A 21,378-nucleotide genomic window follows, 5' to 3' on the forward strand; every position below is an offset into this window, starting at 1 on the left:
TAGGATCGAGCAAACAACGCGAAAAACTGGTCAAAATTAGAACGCATATTTCTGGCTCTGTATTGGAAGAATTTGGCGCCAACAAACAGAGATTGGCGTCGGATTTTAGCTGTAGCGCCTGGCAACAAAACTGTCGTCTGGCGCTACAGTTAAAAGTCTGGCGCTAATATTTTGTTCGCTGACGCTAATTCCTACATGCCTCGGCAGCTTTCTGTGCTCGATGAAATTTTCCAGTTTCGCGTAGTGTTATTTCGGTCCTAGTTGTGAAAGATATTTCTCAAATTTCCTACGTGTAAAATCCTATGTTTTAACTCATTACGGATGGACTTTCCAATGAGATCTTTTTTTATGCATATGACAATAATGTTAATCAAAATTACGCACATGAAATACTTAGAATGTTTCGAGTCACATCCACTCATTCTAAATCATTGCCAAAAATAAATTTTAGGAATTAAAATAGAAATCCTCCGCAGTGGAGTCGCCAAAAACTATAGGGAATATTTCAAGCGTTAATCCCCTAGTTTGAACCCCACTGTGATCATACACTAAAGTACAGTGGCGTCCAAAGGGAAAGAAGATAGAGCAAAAAGAGTCGCCAACAAGTTTTTTTTTAGGAACTTGTAAACCGTTCACGAGGTGAAGGTTACACCCTTTAACGATCCAAGAGATCGTCAACTCCATAAGGTCTTGAACCAAATAGGGTTCGGGGATGAAGGTACAAATCCAACCTAAAAGAGATTAAACCTGCCCTAATAATAGGCCTCTACTTTCTTCTGATCGTGTTCATGTGCGCTTTCTGACTAACATGCAGTCAATAGGTTTACCCTAAACCTGTTTATCTATGTTGGTTGAATTTAATGCACAAATAAATCTATTATTGGCGATCACTTGAATTATAATCATATTAACTCTAATTATTGTATATAAGCGTGACTACAAGTATAAAATCCCCTTTAAACATGCATAAAAGGTGTGATCAAGCAATAACAATAAAAATCAAGCAACATAATCATAATCATGTTAAAGCATAATAATAGCGAGATCCTATGCATGATACTAACAAGATTAATAACAAACCCTAGCATGTCACTAAACAATAAAGATTAAATATTTAGCCCTAACATGATACTAACAACCATAAATATTATGAAGAACATAATAAGCATCATACTTTTAATAATACTTGATATTAAAGTTACCCTAGACATGATACTAGGAATCATAATAACAACTTAAGCATGATTTCTACATCATAATAACAACTTAAGCATTAAAGTACTTACTTGGATGCCTCGTACCTCTTTCTAATAACAAAATACACACGTTAGTAACTTCAAGGAAAATAATAAACAAAACAATTAAATTAAATAATTGAAAGAGATTTGAGACCAAACCTCAGAAAGATTAAAACCTTTCACGTCTAGGGCGAAAGCAACTTCATTCAAACTTGGCTAGGTGTATCTAAATCTTGCGAATGCGGAATTTTTATATTTCAGAGAAGGCTAGTTTAGAAAAGAGAGAGGGAGAGAGATATCAAGAAAACCTTGATGAGAGTTGGTGAGAATTCGTAATGAAAACGGATTTTTTAGCACGTTATTTATAGAGAAAATCAGCCAAAAAGATAAAACATCAAAAACAGAGTTCTGACGCAAAAAACCAGATTAGCGCCAAACGCTGATCTTAACGCTAGGCGCTAAGGCTAGCGCCAGGCGCGAAGCGTACCGTCAGGCGCTACTGGTGTTTGGCGCTGACTAAGAATCGACGCGTTTTCTTAAAATCAGATAGAAATTGCCGTACAGGAGGATAAAATCGTATTTTCCTCAAAAACGTTCTTTGATTCTGATTTAAACTCTAAAAAAAGTCAACAAAAGTCAATTTATCAATGCTAATTAAATTAGGAATGAAAAGATTATTCTTGAAGAATCTAGAAGACTAAAACCATTCCTAATTGCATTAGGAATGATAAATCCATATTAGGCCCTCCTCTAGATCATTGGGCCACATATAAGGCTCAAACCACGCCCAGGCTAGTAACTTGGCCATAACTTCCTCAATATTCATCGGAATTGGGCTTATAATATATCGTTGGAAAGCTCTTTTCAAGCCCTATCCAACTACACTACTATTGGACCCATATCATAGACCAACCAAACTGGATTGTCTGTTTTCTTAAAATAGGTTTTCAAAAACAGAGAGAAGAGAAAAGAAAATAAAATTATCCGCAACACTAAACTTTTCACACTTTCACTTCATTCGATTATGATTCGACGTGAAAGGTACTCATCACTGGATTTGGTTTTGGGGAGACACAAATGGGTGTCTACAACAGCGCTAAATTGTTTGATTCCCCTACATAATTATGACAAGATAAAATTATAATAATAATAACAAAAATACCAATTACTTGAACATCAATACAAATATAATTAAGTCAATGAATGATTACTCTACTGCTTACTCATTGATGACTGTTTTAGCAAACTCAAGTATGCTTTCTGCTCCACCTGGGTCCAACCAATAGACTATCCCATTTCAAGGGCTAATCACAGCTAACATCCAATTCCGACTACATAAAAATAACACGAAAAGTTAATAAAATAACATATCAATAATTATCAGCTATTGTAGAGAAAACACATATTGCACGTACTTTTCATTATAAGGTGCAAAGAATAATTGATTACGATTCTTTCCCTCACTGCACCCAAACACACGAGCTAAGTATGTAGACGGGTTTTCCTCTTCTATTGTTGGATTCATTGGGGATAGAACAACGGAATCTCAAAATCCATACATACCCGAAATTCCTTCTTCTTGACATCGTTATTTTCAAGTACCTTTCCCCGCCATCCATAAAAGGTCAAACATGTAAGAAGATACTGAAAATAGAAATTCTCAAATCTTAAAAATGTAAATGAACTTACTTCATGAAAATATTCAAGTGAGCAGCTCCGAACTCTTTCTAGAAACACCAACTAAGCAAATCTTCGTAGTCAAGAGTAACATTAACCACATGTTCAGTCAGAAATACAGTTTTTTGGAAACTTAAGGAGATGGATTCACTCCTCTTTCATTCCCAAAGCATGAGTTTTTAACGACTGTAACCAATTAGTAGTCACTTTTTCACAATCTTTAGCACCGAAAAGATGCAGGTCAGTGGTTGATGTTTGGGATGATGCCGATCATGGGGATGGAGTAGTCACGTCTTTTTCCAGGTGCACATCAGCCTTTCATACAAACAATTAATATATATCAAGTAAATGCAACTCTTAACTTAAAATCAATTCTGAACTCAATTCAGTTGGTAAAAAAACTGATATAACAATAAGAATCAAGTGAATTGGCCAAGCAGTGTAACTCTTCTAAGCTTGGCAAACAAATATTAATTCTTCGTTTGGACATGGCAAGGGAGCATTCGGCACAATACCTTCTACAATAGAGACTCGACGGTGACCAGGGGGTAGCGATTGGACATGATTTCTGATGACTTCTTCTGCCTTCTCTTGATAGCCTTTCCCTTTAGCAACAATTACATGTCCTTTATCGTCGTCCTCAATGGCGAGTTGACAATCACTCCAGCCCTATACCAGTCATGACAGAATCAAATTTCATATACATAATTTATATTCGAAGATGTATGACTTTTAATACAATACCTCAGGAAAAGTGATATTGCTCTGTTTGAGGCCAAGATCAGTTGAGATATCATCATGATTATTCTAAAGTGCATGGTCAGGTTGATTAATTTGCTCTGTTTGAGGCCAAGAAACATGGTACATTTTAGCCTCAGAGCTTTAAAGATGATCCTGTTTCACGGGAGGACTTATTTGAGCCTCATGACCACGTGAAACATTAGCAACATCCTGAAATTGAGACTCCAACAATTGATGACCTTCACTTTGTTGTCGCTCAACCCTTCTAGTTAGCAGTTGTGTAAGTGGAATGTTAAGCATTCCATGGTCAACAAAATTATTTAATTTGGTAAAACCTAACCTATTACCATCAAGACCACCAAAAGCACCGAATTCAACTTAACCATCAAAACCAAAACCACTCTGACCACCAAAACTAGTCTGACCAGAAGAACCAACCTGTTGACCATGACCTGACTGACCACCAGAACTAGACTGACCACCAGTAGCAGGCTGACTACCACCATTGCCAAATTGGCCAACCAGCCCACCAAATATAGACTGACCACCAGAAGCAGGCTGACGACCACCATTGCCAAATTGACCAACCAGCCCACCCAAACTGCCAAATTGACCAAAAGCATTTGATTGACCAAAGATGGCCATGAATGATTTCAATTGCTCCTGATTTAAGCATGACATGATGAAAGACAATAATAAATTCTGATTATTTTTCATAGTTCCCATCTCTGATTGCATCATGTCGATTTTTGCATACAATTGGCTTGGTGCAGTTGGTTTGTTAAAGCCAAAATATTCCTTAATTGTGATACCTGATCCAAATGCCCTCACTGAACCACCATGCTCACGCTTATTCAATGCTCTTGCTAATATGTCATCCCGACCATTGCACACGAATTCTCCTCTTTGAGCTTGAGCCTCCACTGCAATCTGCAATATAATATTTCAAGGGACGTTATAGATGAAACCAAGTGAAATAAATTCAAATCAAGGCAATCATTCACAAGAATTTAATGAAATAAAATTTGTGCAGAAGAGTCTTCATTAGATTTCTTACTATAGCTTCATGGATTTCCCTATCGACTGGATTATAAAAAAAAATGATTCCATCTTTGACCTGAGAGTCAGCTTTGATCCAAGTCAAGTGTCGAGGCACTTGTGACACATGGACTCCCTGTTTTTCAAGTTCTTTTTCCTGCCATTGTACAAAATAAATTTAGACTTATGTTTGAAGTATATGAATAGAAATTTTCAACACCAATATTGTATGTATGGTAGTCACATATAGAATATTTGTCAAACTTACTATTTGTTCTTCAAAATATTGATACCCAAGTCGGCCTCCTCGATACTTTAAGGTCTTCTTCTTTGCCCTCACACGATTTTTTTCACTCAATTCCTACAAAAAAAATTTAAGATTAAATTCAGTACACACTATCTTGCTAGAGGAAGCTTATCATAAACTTATAAAGCATTAAAACTAATAAACTTATAAAGCATCAAAACTAATAAACTTATCAAGCATCAAAATAGAACTGAACTCAGAACGGAGCATCAGAACGGAGCATCAGAACTGAACTCAGAATAGAGCTTCAGAACTAAACTCCAAAACTAAGGTTCAGAACTGAATTCAGAACTAAGCCTCAGAACTGAATTCAGAACTGAGCTTCAAAACTGCCCTCAGAATTGAACTCCATAACTAAATTCAGAACTGAGGTTCAGAACTGAATTCAGAACTAAGCCTCAGCACTAAATTCAGAACTGAGCTTCAGAATTGAACTCAGAACTGAACTCTAAAACTGAATTCAGAACTGAGGTTCATAACTGAATTCAAAACTAAGCCTCGACACTGAATTCATAACTGAGCTTCATAACTAAATTTAGAACTGAGGTTCATAACTGAATTCAGAACTAAGCCTCAGCACAGAATTCAGAACTGAGCTTCATAACTGAATTCAGAACTGTACTCGGAACTGAATTCCAGAACTGAATTTAGAACTGAACTCCAGAACTGATTTCAGAACTGAATCGCTAAATTCAGGACTGACTTTAGGAAATGGCAGGGAAAAGGGGTGTTTGCAAGGCAGGGGATTGAGTCCAACTTATTCAAATTATTTTATAAATATAACAGCTACCTGAAACTCTTTTGAAGTACAATATTTGGCGAACATCTCCCAATCTGTATCTTTTATGAAAGGATATTTCCATGGGGGTTGTTGTCTGACAACTCCATCTTCTGGATACATCCATTCAAGTCTTAGCCTAGTCTTGAAAGCTTCCATCGCTTAGAAGCTTGTGTCAGTATCCAATTTCAGCGATTCTCGATGACATAAAATCCCTTCTGCATTGCTGGTACTGAAACATTAAACCTTCCTACATAAAAGCATATTGTATGACTTATTCAAATGTCTTAGAACTGAATATGTTTGCTTACTGTGATAGCATTGTAGACTTCATCTAAGACTCCATTTGGAAGGTCAGACCACTCCTTATAAGTAATCGTTACTCTTTCACGGGCAACAACACCAATGTAGGTGGAGAAATGAGACTTGTGCTCTCCTACTGGAATTCTTTTAATAGGATGCCATTCCAAACGAATCTTGGTGCCTTCTTGGATCGCCTTCCCCACCATAGCAAGTACAGTACGACCCCTCTCATCCTCATGCCTTATTTTCGCAGAATCCTCAGGATGTAGTGTGTCACCTTCATTGGATAGGCGTACACGTTTTCTCTTTCTAGCCATCAACCTATAAAAAAATCAGAAAAATAAATTTAATAGGTTAGTTAAATGCAAAAAATCATTGTAATAATAAAACCAAAATTTTAAGTAGGACATCCTAAGGAAAAATCAAAAAAAAAAAGTTAGTACTTTAAAAAAAAAATTACATTTGTTATAAGATAGCTTTCGCTTGACATTTTTTTGCTTCTTTGTATCTTCAACCCATGTAACCTCTTTATGATCATCTCTCACATATATTGAAGAGTCATCAACATTATCGTCCACTACTTTTCTTGTCAAAGAAGGAGTCCCAACACACTATAAAAAGTACAATCATCAATGGAGTGTCGAGGCCTTGGTGTTATGACAACTGATCTTCGCTTATCAAAGGGGTCAGTCATATAAAAAATTTGTTTTGCTTGGGTAGCTAAAATAAAAGGATCCTATTTTGTGACCAACCTTGTTAAGATTGACCAAAATAAGTCCCAAGTTACTTTCTTCAACACCGTTGTTATTGTCAACCCATTGGCATTTGAAAACAGGAATCGAAAACATGGTGTAATGCAACTCACAAATCTCTTCAATGACTCCATAGTATCTCATAGTACCACACACGGGATTCTTATCTTTTGCACTAGCAAAGTGAATAGCTTGAGCCTCTAAAGTGACCCCACTGTTTTGCATAGTGCTGTGTTCAACTAGGAACTTTGTGTAAAAAGTGCAACCATTTATAACACATCCTGACTAGTATGTTGCACTAAAGTCAGGTCCATATGCTAAACTCTTTACTCGATCTGAGATTACTATTGAAGAGTCATCGAGCTCCCTCATTACTTCATCTTTGAACCAAGAAATGAATGATTTGCGACGTTTGTCAGCTAATGCCTTTTCGGTTGCTCTTGGATTGTACTTTCTCAAGTGTCTCATATGTCTTTCAACATAGGGTGCAACTTCATCCTCATTATGCAGAATGTATGAGTGTGCCTTGTGCCAATTGTCATAAGACATATCACGTTGCTTACTACCTAAGGTTCCCACACCATCCATTCGTCCGCTATAACGAGATGTGGGAATCCCCATTCTCATTGAATTTATCAGAAAATCACCAGCATATTGTAGTACTTCTTCATAGAAAAGTTGCTCGGCAATACAACCTTCAGGTCGATAAGCATTCTTCACATACCCTTGGTATGTTCTCATTTGCCTTTCAAAAGCCCATTGAACTCTCAAATATATTGGACCTCAAAATCTTATCTCTCTTACCAAGTGAACCGTCAAATGAACCATGATATCAAAAAAAGATGGAGGAAAGTACATCTCTACTTGACACAAAATTATAACAATTTCTTCCTCCAAAGCATTCAAATGTTCAGGATCAATGACTTTACTATAGATTGCATTAAAAAACAAACAAAGTCTAGTAATGGCATATCGAACATTTTTAGACAATATTGAACGAATAGCTATGGGCAACAAATTTTGCATCCAAACATGACAATCATGAGACTTAAGGCCCATAGGTTTCAAACTTTCCATGTTTACCAGGTTGCGAATGTTTGAAGAATAACCTTCTGGCACTTTCACTCCGCCAAGCTCTGACATAACTCGATTTTTTCTTTTCAAGAAAGCGTATAAGCAGCCGGTGGCAAGTACTTTCGACCATTCTCATTCTCAACCACATGGAGTTCATCTTTAATCCTCATTTCCTTTAAGTCATCTCTACCTTTCTCCCCATCTTTGGTCTTTCCACTAATATTTAATAGTCTACCAATAACACTATCACACACATTTTTCTCAATATCCATCACATCAAGCGTATGTCTCACAAAAAGAAATTTCTAATATGGTAAGCTCCACAATATTGACCACTTTTTGAATCCTTGTTAAGGAAGAAGTTTTTTATGCTTCTTACCACATGTGATCTTGAGATCTTTGATCTTTTCAAACACCGCTACTCCAGATAGTATCTTAGGGCGCACCCTAAACTTGATGTCCATTGAAGGCCTTTTTCAAGTTGTGATAGTGACGAGTACATGGCAAAAATATACGATTCCCATCAAAAATATTCTTCTTAGATGCACTCAACCACCTTCCTGGAAAACCCTCCATGCATACGGGACAAGCAGTTTTCCGTTAAACCATAGATTACCATATGCTGGAAAATCTTGAATAGTACAGAACAACAATGCTTTCAAATTGAAATTCTCGTTATGATGTGCATCGAACACCTCTACACCTGTTTCCCACAACATCTTCAAATCATCAATTAGTGGAGCCAGATACACATCAATATCATTACCCGGCTACCTTGGACCAAAAATTAGTAGTGATAACATCATATACCTTCTTTTCATGCAAAGTGTAGGAGGTAAGTTGTAGATAATCAAAACAACATGCCATGTACTATAAGTGCTACTCAATGATCCAAATGGATTGAAGCCACACCAAGGCGTAAATTACGCTTTTCTTTGGCAAATTATGAAAATTCTCCATCAATAAACCTCCATTGTGGGGAATCAGCAGGATGGCTAAGCATTCCATCATCCTCTCGACCATAGACATGTCATGTTAACTTTTCAGCATCTCCGGCATTAGAAAATAGCCTTTTAAACCTAGGTATTATTGGAAAATACCATAATACCTTCGCAGGCACTCGTCCTTCATTCTTTTTGTATCGCGAGGCATTACAAATTGCGCATCTCTTTAACGATTCATTCTCGTTTCGATACAACATGCAATCGTTAGGGCAAGCATGAATTCTCTCATATGGTAAACCCATGACACTTAGTGTCTTTTTTGCCTTATATGTACAACTTGGAAGGACATTATCATCTGGAAGCATGTCTTTTACCAATTATAGAATCATATTAAAGCTTTGATCATTTAAACCATGACCCGCCTTCAAGTTATACAACTTAAGTATGACAGACAACCTTGTGTATTTAGTGAAACTTTCATACAAAGGTTTTTCAGAGTCACTTAATAAGCTCTCAAATTTAGTGGGATCTTCATCAAAATTCTCTTGTACTACATGGAGCATTTCCTCTAATCTATCTCCCTCATTTGTATGTTGACCTTCATTAGCATTATCTGAAAAGTTACTCACCGAAGCTCCATCCCGACATTCTCTATGCCAAATCCAACACATATATGTTTTATCAAATTCCCATTTCTCCAAGTGATTAAGTATCTCTTCGGGTCTCTTATACAAGAAATTATGGCACATGTGAAAAGGGCATGGTAGCTTATGGCGGCCTCCACTATTCTTAACTGCAACTTAACAAAATCTATTACACCTACTTGATATTTTGGGTCACTTGCTTAGTTGTTGTTATCCAACTTCGATCCATTTAATATTTTCTACACAACAACAACTAAAATTATTAATCCCATTCTAATGATTTTATTCAATTTTTATATACTTATGCCCCTCTCCCTACACTTTTCTCCTCATCTTCTAATAATTAAATTGATAAAAAAACATAACTCAGGAACCAATTAGCAAAAAAAACTCACGATTTTGTGTAGATGCATGATTCCATAGTGCATTTTTAATAAAAAAACAAAAAAAAAAAACACAATTTGAAATCCCAACCAACATTAAAGATGTCATACAATATAAAATAATGAAGAATTTTAAGGGAAATTCAAACAACAAATCATCTCTCTCTTCATCACAATAAAACCTAAAAACAAAAACCCAGAACATTAAACATCATAAAGCACATAAACTAAAACCATCATAAAGCACAGCAACTAAAACCATGAACCAACACTTGATATGAAATTTCAAGCAGCAGAAATATGAATACACTTACAAATTTTAATAAGCAACCCAATATTAACTAAAATAATAGAAAATTTCGATTGCCAACATTAGCTGACTTACTGGTTAATGTTAAATGTCGAACAAGAACAATTTTTTATTAACTAAACTAATTTTAATACACTTACTGCCTCATTTCTATAATAGCAGATTCACCAACAAATATTGAACAAGAACAATTTTTATTTTAATATTTCATTTCCGCAAACAAACCAATAAGCCTAAAGAAAATTAAATAAGAAAAGTCAGAAACAAACAAAAATTATCAATACATAAAACCCTAACAAAGCATACATGCATCAATTGAGCCAAAATTCTAACCTTTAAGTTTGCGGTGGAGCCGTGGAGGAGCCGTGTAGGAGTTGTGGAGGAGCCATGGAGGAGCTGCTCTTTCGTTCCTTTTTTTTTGTAATTTCGAAGAAAACCCAAAGATGGGCACGCTGCTACTCAACTAGCAATATCAGTGGCCGCAGTAACCCAGAAATCCAATGTTCATTTGGGATTTTGATGAAAAATAGAAGAGATGAATGTCGTTCGGCAATCTGTAGAAAATTAGTGGTGAAATTGAAAATTTGAAGAGGGTTTTTTGATGAATTTGAAGGGTTTATTTTGGGAGGGAATGGAAAATAAGAGGCGACAATAATAATGGAAGTATGGAAATCTGTAGAAAAGGAATAGTAGCATTATTTTTACCTTATATGTATGAGACCCGTTGTACATAACAACAGGTCTCTTACCTAAGAGATCCGTTGTAAATAACAATGGGTCTTTAATATGACATTGTTATTTAAAATCGCAAAACATATATTTTGGCGCCTACTATTACAGAGGACGTTTTTCCAAAGTGAGCCAATTTTGGCAAATATTAACCAAAATGGTTGCGTGGCAAAAGTATTTACCAAACTAAGCTTCCAAGGTAAAACGCTGTCTCGGTCAGCGTTTTATGCCTGGGTTTTTTTAAAAAAAAATCAACCTATAAACGCTGTCTGGGACAGCGTCTTTGTTGTTGACCTTTTTTTAAAAAAAATTTGTAATTGCCTTTTATTTATAAAAATGTTTTAAAAAAAAAAACAGTTATACCAAAGATGTTGTCCCAGACAGCGTTTAACTCTGGAACTATAAACGCTGTCTCAGACAGCGTTTAAGGTTATTAATGAAACGCTGTCTGAGACAGCGTTTCTGTCGTTTTTTTTTTTCCCTCCAACAGCGTATTTCATTTCATTTCCTCCTCCTTCATTCTCAAACCCCTTCTTTCCCAAACTCTAACTTAATCCCCCTCTCTCTCATACTTGTGCTCCTCCGTGTAGACCGCCGCCGGCGCCACCACCTCCACCGTCGCCCGCCGTCACCTCCACCGTTGCCCGCCGTCACCTCCACCGTCGCCCTCCGTGTAGCCCACTATACACTCCCCTCACCCTGAAATAGGTATTCATTCAACTTTCTTTGTGTTTTAAATTCTAGGGTTTATGTTGGTGATTTCTAATTTTTTTGGAATTGGGTTAAAATGTTGATGAGGTTGAGTTGTTAGTGTTAAAAATGTTGAATTGTTAGTGTTGGTATTGTTGAATTATTAGTGTTGGTAATTGTTGAATTGTTAGTGTTGATAATGGTAGTGTTGATATTGTTAGTGTTGATAATAGTTTGGATAATGTTGAATTGTTGTTGTTGGTTTTGTTGAAAATTGTTGACAATGGTTGATAATTATTAGGTTTTGAACAATTGTAATTACCTACATTGTTGTGTAATAATGGTGATTTAGGGGTTCTTAGTAGTTAATTTGTAGAGTATGTAAAAAAAATTTGTTTGATTGTGGTGATTTAGGGATGATTTAACGGCTTTACGTAAAATGTGTTTTGGTTGTTATGTAGAATATGGCTGGACAAAATGTAGCGTTGTTATGTCGATGGGGAGGTGAAATTTTGTGTAATGGATCAAATGTGGAGTACAGTGGAGGGAATATGGACCTTATAACACTTGAACCGAACATGACTGTGACTGATCTGATGAATGAGGTTCACAGTTGTATTGGTTCAAACCCTATGACTGTTGAACTGAACCTTAAAATGAGGTGTGATACTGGTCATGGGGAGCAAGTGTTACCTGTCTCTACGAACAGACATTTGAAAGGTTTGAGTAGCATGGTAGGAATGAAGGGTTTTCCCAATGAGATATATGTAGAAACAGTGCCTATATGTACCCAACAAAGTAATCGGGCAGAACAGCAAGCTACATATGTCTCTGATTACAACACCGCGTCCTTCCTAGAGCTCGCAAACCACAATCCATCGAATGCATATGGGATGGGTTCTTTCACTCGAATGATGCAGGACGACCAATTTCACTTGCCTTTTAGTTCTCATATAGCTTCACCAGTACATGCGGGGGGACGCGTGACAGTGTTCGGCCAGCCTGCTCCGTCGTCATCGAACACCATGGCATCTTCGCCGATGCAATTGCATAGCTACTCTCCTATGCAAGGTGATGATGGTTCACCGTTTCGAGAAGAGCCAAATCATTTTGATGATGTTGTGAATAATGAATTGTCGGTGTATGATGTGTATGCGGAAATGGATGATGAGGACGAGAACAGAGAGGGGGATGATGAACCTACACAGGTGGAAGATGGTCAGCCGTTGGTTAGAACTCCCATACCTTGGTTCAGTGAGGTACCCGAGAACTATGAAGTTGATTAGTATTGGGACGAATCGGGTAGCCACACCTCTTTTGTTCCCGGGGGAGAATTTGAGAAGGGAATGTATTTTGAGAGCAAGAAACTGCTTCAAGAAATGGTGAAGATGTATTCTATTCAGAGGAATCAATTCTACACCACAGTGACCTCGAATGATGGTGTCCTACATCTGCGATGCAAGAAGAAATGTGGTTGGATGCTACGGGGTACCAAATCGAGTGAGCACTCACGTGGTTTTACCATAGTCACGTACAAAGGCCCGCATCGGGAGACATGTATCACTGAAGTACTATCTAATGATCACCCACACTTGGATTCGTCCGTAATAGCCGAGTATGTGAAGTCCTTTGTGCGGAAAGATCCTTCGTTGAAAGTGGAATTCATACAGGAACTGATCTCGAAGCAATTTCATTTCGATGTCCCGTATCGACGAGCGTGGTATGCCAAGGAGAAAGCTATAGCTGAGATATTTGGGGATTGGGAGAGTTCATATGGCAAACTTCCCCACTTCATGCAAGCACTCCTACGGTCGAACCCGGGAACATGTGTCGTATGGAAACACAAAGCTTTAGTGGATGGTGTATACTACAGCAACATGGAAGTGTTTGAACGAGTGTTTTGGGCCTTTGGTCCTTGTATCGATGGCTTTAAATATTGTATGCCTGTTATCTATATCGATGGGACGCACTTGTATGGGAAGTATAAAGGAACACTGTTGGTTGCTACGAGTGTTGATGCAAGCTTCCAAGTATTTCCTATTGCATTTGCGGTGGTTGAAGGGGAAAACACTTCCAGCTGGTCTTGGTTCCTAGGTTGTATTCGAGATCGTGTCACGCAACGGGATGGCCTTTGTGTTATTTCTGATCGGCATCCTGGGATCATTGCAGCAATGAATGATCCTAATGTCGGATTCACCCAGCCCCGAGCGTATCACAGGTTTTGTGTCCGCCACATAGCCTCTAACTTAAAGACTCACGTGCGAAGTAACGACATGAGAGACATGTTCAAGGCCGCTGCGTACCAAAGGCAAGAAAGAAAACTTCAAGCTGATCTGTGTTTCATTGGTGAGGCCTGTCCCAAGGCCATTGAGTACATTGCTCAAGTCCCGTTCCCTATGTGGTCTCTGTTTCACGATAGTGGTCGCAGGTATGGTATATGTACTACTAACTTCTCGGAGACATTCAACAATGTGCTGAAAGGAGCTCGGTTTCTACCGATTATGTCCCTTGTCGAGTTAACCTTCCACAGAGTTAACAAGTATTTCACTTTGAGAAGGGAGTCTTCTGAGGCTAGGTCTGATCAGGGACTTCCATACCCCCCAAAGGTCATTGCCATCCTCGAGAAGAACACCGCTAAAGCCAGATATCATAGAGTGGATGATTACCAAGTGACAACAGAGAGGGGAGAGAGAGTTGGTAATAAAGGAGGCCACAAGCATACGGTGAACTGGCAGTTGAGAACGTGTACGTGCAACAAACCGAAGATATTCCACCTCCCATGTTCTCATGTGCTTGGAGTCTGTGCTACATACTCACTATCAGAACGACCTTGAGTGGACCCTCTGTTGCAGTCGGCCGCCTACATGAACACCTATGCACCACAGTTCTGGCCGATCCCCTGCGAGACAACCTGGGCACAGTGGGCACAATATGTAGGCCCTAAACTCATTCCGGATGACACAATGATACGTGGAAAAGGTCGTCCAAAGTCAAAGCGCATACGCAATGAGATGGATGACAGCAACCGGCCCCCAACCAAATGCAGTCGTTGTCACCAGCAAGGTCACAACCGCACTACTTGTCCATCTAGACCAACATAGGACCTAAGTGTATATGTGTTATTTGATATAGTAGTATTTAGTGGTGTTATTTTGATGAAACAGTTATAATTTTCTACATTATGTGTTATTGTGTTCAATTCGATGAATTTTATTTTGTACGTTGGATGTTCGAGATTTCCTTTTTATGCCTTTCAATCGAAATTAGTATTCAATATATTGTGTTAGTGTTTGGTGTGTAACGTTTTCAATGAACAGATATCATGGACGTACGGGATAGGACACCCGGACCTGTTGACCCTTCTGTCCTGACACTACAGGACACCCATCGGAGCGTCGACGTATGGAACCTGACGGTAATGATTCATCTTTAACGTTTTTGGATTCTTTGATGTACTATCTTTTGTTACTTATAAATGCTCCTGTGTTTTCAGGGTGACGTAGCGAAGCCACTACAGTGCAGGCACTACAGGACCCCCTGGGTTGTCCATGATCGCTGCCTTGAGTACGTGACGTACGCTGGCTTTGGCGGTGTACATCGCTTTGGATTCAGGGAGATCGACCGACACCTTGTCACGACGTTAGTGGAGAGATGAAGGCAGGAGACGCACTCCTTCCACCTACCAGTTGGGGAGGCGACTGTGACATTGCGGGACGTGGCAATACTAACGCGCCTTCCAATACAGGGGACTGCGGTGACGAGATCATTTCTAGTCGATCTCGTTGGATTGGTTGTGCGGGTTCTCGGGGTGCAGCCGGGTCCCAACGATGTTAGGGGCTCCGCCTTGAGGACGGTCTGGTTACGAGATACTTTCCAGGGCTTGCCTGCAGACGCCGATGACGCCACAGTACAGAGATACGCTCGAGCGTACTTGTTCTTCCTCATATCCGGCGTGTTGTTCGGCAACAAGAGCGGGAGCCACTTGCAGCTTATTTACCTACAGCTGTTAGACCACGACTGGGAGCATATCCGTGGATACAGCTGGGGTAGTGCCTCTTTGGCGGTGTTGTATCGCCAACTTTGCAGAGCCTCACGGAGTGGTGCGCTCAAGATTGGAGGACCTCTGTTTGTGCTTCAGGTATACTACGTATATTATCACAAGCGAATTATGCAATGAGTAATGTCATATTTAACATAGTTTTGTGTTTTGCTATTGAAGCTATGGGCTTGGGAGCACATCCACGTAGGAAGACCAGGTAGGCCTGCTGTACATCGTCCGGGGCAGCAGGACCAGGATGACCAATATGAGCCGTACATCGCTCCGCCTCGCCCTGCAGCTGATGAGGCTTACGGTTGCAGGTTTGTAACAATTGTCATTTTTTTCCCATATACGATTTCATTTTGTAAACATACTTACCAAATTTGTTGCCCCAGGTGGATGGTCCCCAAACTCACACAGGCACATGCGGCGACGGGTCTCCCACACTACCGAGACACCCTTGATCGACTCACTGAGGATCAGGTACAAACTCTGAAGACATTTGTAATCATTTAGGTACTGTGTATACTGATTGTGGACTAACTTATTTAGGATGTGTTATTGCAGATCACATGGGATCCGTATGTACCGGAGTTGGTAGATGTCATGCCTGCACATCTACTGGAGCATCGGGGAGAGTGGCGTACCCGGGTCCCCCTGATCTGTTTCGAGGTTATGGAGAGTCACCTACCTGACCGCGTCATGCGACAGTTCGGACTGCAGCAGCCTATTCCCCAGAACTGTGACACTGTCGTGCGCCTTCACGACATTGACCGTCGGGGAAAGACGGAGACAAACTGGGCACTGGAGCATTGGCAGTATCTTCAGCTATGGGAGCAGCGGTTGGGTCATGTCGTTCAGGGTTATTCCATGCAGGGCGTTATGGATCATGACGATCCGTACATGGTGTGGTACAGGCTTATCACAGGCCGTTTCATCAACCCCAGCTACACACCACCGTCCACCCATTACCACCCGTCACATGACGTCATTAGCGGATATGTGAGTTTCTTTTACTATACTTATCATCCTCATTTTTTAACTTTTTTAAATATCATGTACTTGATTGATCGATGATTACTACAAGCGGCGGATATGGTGGCGATGTATGATGCACTGTCCCTCGCCCTTACAGACGGACCCACCAGAGCCCAGGTCCAGCGGATGCGAGATATGTCCGCGACTTCCTTACGCAGACATGGTCACGGTCATCTCATCCAACAGCGGGACGGTGATGATGGTCACTCCATCCATTCGCGGTTCGACCCCGGCCAGAGTAGCAGTGGAGGTGATCCTACGTCGCACACAGAGGCAGAGGAGTACATCTTCCACAGTTCTGCACCCTTCAGAACCCAGGAGGACGCATCGTCCAGCCAGCTCACTCCCCCCCCCCCCCGCGCCAGAACCCATTCACCACCATTCACCATTACACTCGGCGTCGTCCAAGACGAAGGGACGACAGTGAGGCTTGGGAAGGGTTACACCAAATTGATGAGTAGTGAACGTATTGTATCATTGTTTTGTCCTTTTTCCTGGAATGCTGTATATAACGATTGCATTATCAATATAAGACATGCTGGTTGAATGAATCTGTTTGTGTTTTGAAGTTTTGTTTGCTTATTTATCCAAATCGGATTTATGTCAGTCAAAATAGATCCTTCAGGGCTAATATACATTAAACAACAGACATTTGGAATCCATAGTCAAAATGGGGAAGAAAGGATGGCCCGTGGTGGTTAATGTGGTTGTTCATGGTGGTTTTAGTGTTGTTGGTTGTGGTGGGTGGTTATCGACGGTTGTTGAATGGTTGGGGTTGGTGGTGGAGCTGGTTGAAGTGTTGTTGGAGGTCAAAAGTGGTGGCAGATGGTGGTCGATGGTGGGGGTTGTTGGTGGATTGTGGTGGCAAGAATCATGGCAGGGGGTGGTGGGTGGGGGCAGAAGAAAGTGGCAGATCAGTGGCAAAAGGCTGATTCTGCTACTGTTTTGCACACCAGCAGAGAAACGTTGTCCCAGACAGCGTTTTAGGTTGAAAATAAGACGCTGTCTGAGACAGCGTTTTAGGTACAAGGAAGTTTGTACATAAAGCGCTGTCTGGGACAGCTTCTTTGGTATAACTGTTTTTGTTTTTTAAAAACATTTTTATAAATAAAAGGCAGTTAAAAAAATTTAAAAAAAAAGGTCAACAACAAAGACGCTGTCCCAGACAGCGTTTTTAGGTTGATTTTTTTAAAAAAAAAACCCAGGCATAAAACGCTGACCGAGACAGCGTTTTAGCCTGGAAGCTTAGTTTGGTAAATACTTTTGCCACGCAACCATTTTGGTTAATATTTGCCAAAATTGGCTCACTTTGGAAAAACGTCCTATTACAGACATGTTACGTGTAATGTAGAGTCTTTTATATAAAATAGACCTGTTAAATTGTACAACGGGTCTGTTAAAAGTGGTCCCTTTTCCACTTTTTGTAGTATTGCCCCCGAAAGGGAACGTTATTTTAGTACCCTCACTCCCGAACTCATTTCTGGTTTATGTAGACCAATTTAGGCATGGGTAAACTTACTATTCGTGCTAATTAATCCATGAACCCCACATGGAAGAAAGGCATGAACGAGGTTTATGAGTTTTCCTAAAACTCATTGGTGACTCCCTACTTGTTTCTTATAAAAAAGTGTGATGATAAAATCAATTCTAATTCAAGGTCCCCCAATCAGTCAGGAATTCAAATCCTAATACACCCTAACAAGTGTAAAGACCTAGGCTTCTAAAGGGCCATGGGCATCTAAGGAGAAGATCCCCTACGATGGGAACACCCTCCTTACAGTGGCGACTCCACTAGGGAATTAGAGGTTACATGATTAGCTCTTAGTTATGGTCCAAGGTTTCCAACACTAGGTTTCCTATGGGTTGTAACGGGAATTAACTTGGATAATCTCTAGTTAGAGAGCGAGACTTAAACGCATAATATCTTTCTTTCGCACAAAGTAAAAACCAAACAAGGAACATTGCATCATGCATAAGCATAGAACACTTTAACCATTGGGGATTGGCTCATTAATTAGGGGTCGCCAACACTAGGCTTCTATCCCGAAATCAATAACAATCATCCCACCCATATCACAAACAAAATGTTGGGAGGGCGATGCCATGAGTCAACACGTTGAACGATTGATTTGTGCGTCGTTTCTTAAGATATGGTATCTTTGGACACCCAAGCCTCTTTGACCTTAGAGAGGCATTACATGAATCTTGGCTTATGAGATGCTTTATGTGCTTATATGACTATATGCAACGTGTAAGGATAGTCTTCCTTTTTCTCTTTTTTAGTTTGGTCTAGGTTCCCAATTACGAAGTAGTCTCTTCGTAATTTTGAGTCATATTCAAAGGGTAACATACAAAAAAATTAAAAAAATGATGACAAAACAAAAAAGAAGAGAGTAGGTGGCGCGCGCAACTTAATAAGTTGCGCGACCCCTACCAGCGCAAGAGATTTGGTTACGCGCGCCTTCCGTGTGCAACTTAATCTCTTCCGCGCGCCCACTGTTACGAGAAGATTTGATTTCCCAAAAAACAAATTGACTTGTGCAAACAATATCTTCATTGAAGAATTGTATAAGCGTGATGTTATCCATTCGAATATATCTTGCGTCATTTTTTTCCCTTTCTTCTAAACAAGCGTATCAATTTACTTATCCTTTCGTACTACCTTTAGGGTCGGTTCTCAAGCCTGGGAACGAAGACTCTCGGGCTCTCGTATTCTACGTTTACCATCAAGTAATCCACCTCTTTCAAACCACCTTCCCTCGACAACTAGTCCTAGTCCAACAATAATGTCAACCATCGAACAACTCCAAGAAGAGATTGCTCGCTTGAGAGAAGAAAAGGCTCAAGAGGCCGAGGAAAGAAGAATTAAGAAACTTGAAAAAGCTTAAAAGAAAAATGCCGAGACTCTAGCCTTGCAACAAAAGATGGAACAATTATCCGTCAAAGAAAAGTCGTTGGAGAAGCTTGTTATTCGTTCCACCATGGGGAACAACTGAACAAGTACTTCGACGCAGAAAAGTTTGCTCCTCCGATCCCTCAGGACTTGCTTTACCAGAAAGTTTGTAGCTACGGACTTGTCAATATTAAAGGTGACCAATAATCCACAAATCCAATTAATGTGTTTTACTGGCACCATGGCATTAAAGGGAGTTAATCCTAAGCTTTATGCTTTGACTTTCCTTTTATCTTTAGACCCAATCGCGATAGAGTGGTACTATGGGTTAGATTCGAAATTCAAAACAACATGGGAAGATGTAGTTTCGGCTTTCATTACCCAATATGAGAGTAACGTAGAGTTCAAATCGACTCTACGTGAACTTGAAATGCTTAAGCAAGGCGATGATGAAGGTTTCCTTGCTTTCTATGGTAGATGGCGATAAAAGGCGGCCCCCCTTGCCTAAAGGCTACCTGAACTCGAGTTGGTACAAAAATTCATTGACAACTGTCATGAAAAGTACAACAAACATCTACGCGACCTTGGTTTAGACACTTTTCAAAAGTTCTACTCTGTGGCTACTAGGATTGAAGATGATCTTGCTAAAGAGAAAGCAAATAAACCCCATTATCATCATCAACCAAAGAATAACCACAAAAAGGTCTGATCGAGTAATCCCTGACCGAGTAACCCGTCTCCGAGTAACCCCTAACCGAACACCTCAAGTAATCAATGACCGAGTAACCCTTAGCCAAGCCCCTAATGTAACCCCTAAATTAAATCCTGACAGAGTCACTCGAGTTACCCATGATCGAGTAACCCATGACCGAATAACCCTTCAAGTAAAACCTGGCCGAGTAACCCCTTAAACAACCCATGACCGAGTAACTAACCCTAGACGAACCCCTCTGGTAACCCCTGATCAATCCCCTCAAGTAAACCCTGACCAAGTAACTCGAGTAACTCATGACTGAGTAACCCCTGACCGAGTAACCTCTTAATTAACCCATGATTGAGTATTTAACTAACCCCTGATCGAACCCCTCAAGTAACTTCAAACTGAACTCCTCAAGTAACTCTTGACCAAGTAACTCGAGTAACCCCTGCCACACATGTGGCCAGCTACATATAAAATTGCCTTATGCTTTTAATTGGCTATCTTTGTCCTCTAACTTAATGCAAAGTATATTTTGGAAAAGTTTACCATTATAATAACAATATGATCATTATATATTGTATTTTATATCACAAATAAAGTTGTATTCTTTTTCTCCTCAATGGCCTCTGAAAACAGTTAAAGTTTAAAATGAAATTTTTAAAAATAGGATTTTTGATCCCATCACTTACTATCTTAATTTTATTATATGATGAATTAACCTGATCATCAACACACACCTATTAGACCTTCGATAACCAAAAATCTACAAAGCCTCTAACTTAAAGCTTAGTACGAAGTTTTTTTTTCTAAATTTTAACCTCGGAATGATGTTTAGGCTTGTCAATTGTTTGATTATCTGTCTTTTTTTTTAATCAGTTATATGTAATTATTTAATATGTTATTGCATATATAATATAATAGTAAATAAAAAAAATAAAATATACAAGCATATAAGAGAAGAAAAAAAATTGAATATCATTCTTACATATCACCAGTGACGACGTATACAAAATCCACAACATATTTTATGTGCAACTGGTCACACTGTTTGACTGCTTGTAAAAAAAATGGGAGTATTTAACCCATATGACACTCACAAA

The 21,378-nt window shown here is 39.5% G+C and overlaps 1 protein-coding gene and 1 long non-coding RNA gene across 3 annotated transcripts; one reads left to right on the top strand and one right to left on the bottom strand.

Moving 5' to 3' along the window:
• Positions 1-2,221: 2,221 nt before the first annotated feature.
• On the bottom strand, positions 2,222-10,913 carry LOC110722128. 2 transcript variants are annotated; one of them, XM_021901380.1, is made up of 11 exons: positions 10,523-10,913; positions 6,091-6,403; positions 5,792-5,997; positions 4,963-5,055; positions 4,714-4,851; positions 3,660-4,586; positions 3,431-3,584; positions 2,928-3,230; positions 2,654-2,840; positions 2,462-2,569; positions 2,222-2,352 (listed from the first exon to the last, which is right to left on the bottom strand). In XM_021901380.1, exons 3-6 carry the CDS (start codon positions 5,936-5,938, stop codon positions 4,035-4,037), a joined length of 930 nt encoding a protein of 309 aa, XP_021757072.1. In that variant the 5' UTR covers positions 5,939-5,997; positions 6,091-6,403; positions 10,523-10,913; the 3' UTR covers positions 2,222-2,352; positions 2,462-2,569; positions 2,654-2,840; positions 2,928-3,230; positions 3,431-3,584; positions 3,660-4,034. The 2 variants fall into 2 exon arrangements, with proteins under 2 accessions (XP_021757072.1, XP_021757073.1); XM_021901381.1 differs by having other exon boundaries at positions 5,792-6,005.
• A 654-nt stretch (positions 10,914-11,567) lies between these two features.
• Positions 11,568-15,204, top strand: LOC110722129. The gene is made up of 3 exons (XR_002511542.1): positions 11,568-11,626; positions 14,926-15,023; positions 15,102-15,204. It is a non-coding gene; the product is annotated as an uncharacterized LOC110722129 (long non-coding RNA).
• The last annotated feature ends 6,174 nt before the right edge of the window (positions 15,205-21,378 follow it).

The sequence above is a fragment of the Chenopodium quinoa genome, unplaced genomic scaffold (genome assembly GCF_001683475.1).
Source record: "Chenopodium quinoa cultivar QQ74 unplaced genomic scaffold, ASM168347v1, whole genome shotgun sequence".
Lineage (NCBI taxonomy): Eukaryota > Viridiplantae > Streptophyta > Magnoliopsida > Caryophyllales > Amaranthaceae > Chenopodium > Chenopodium quinoa.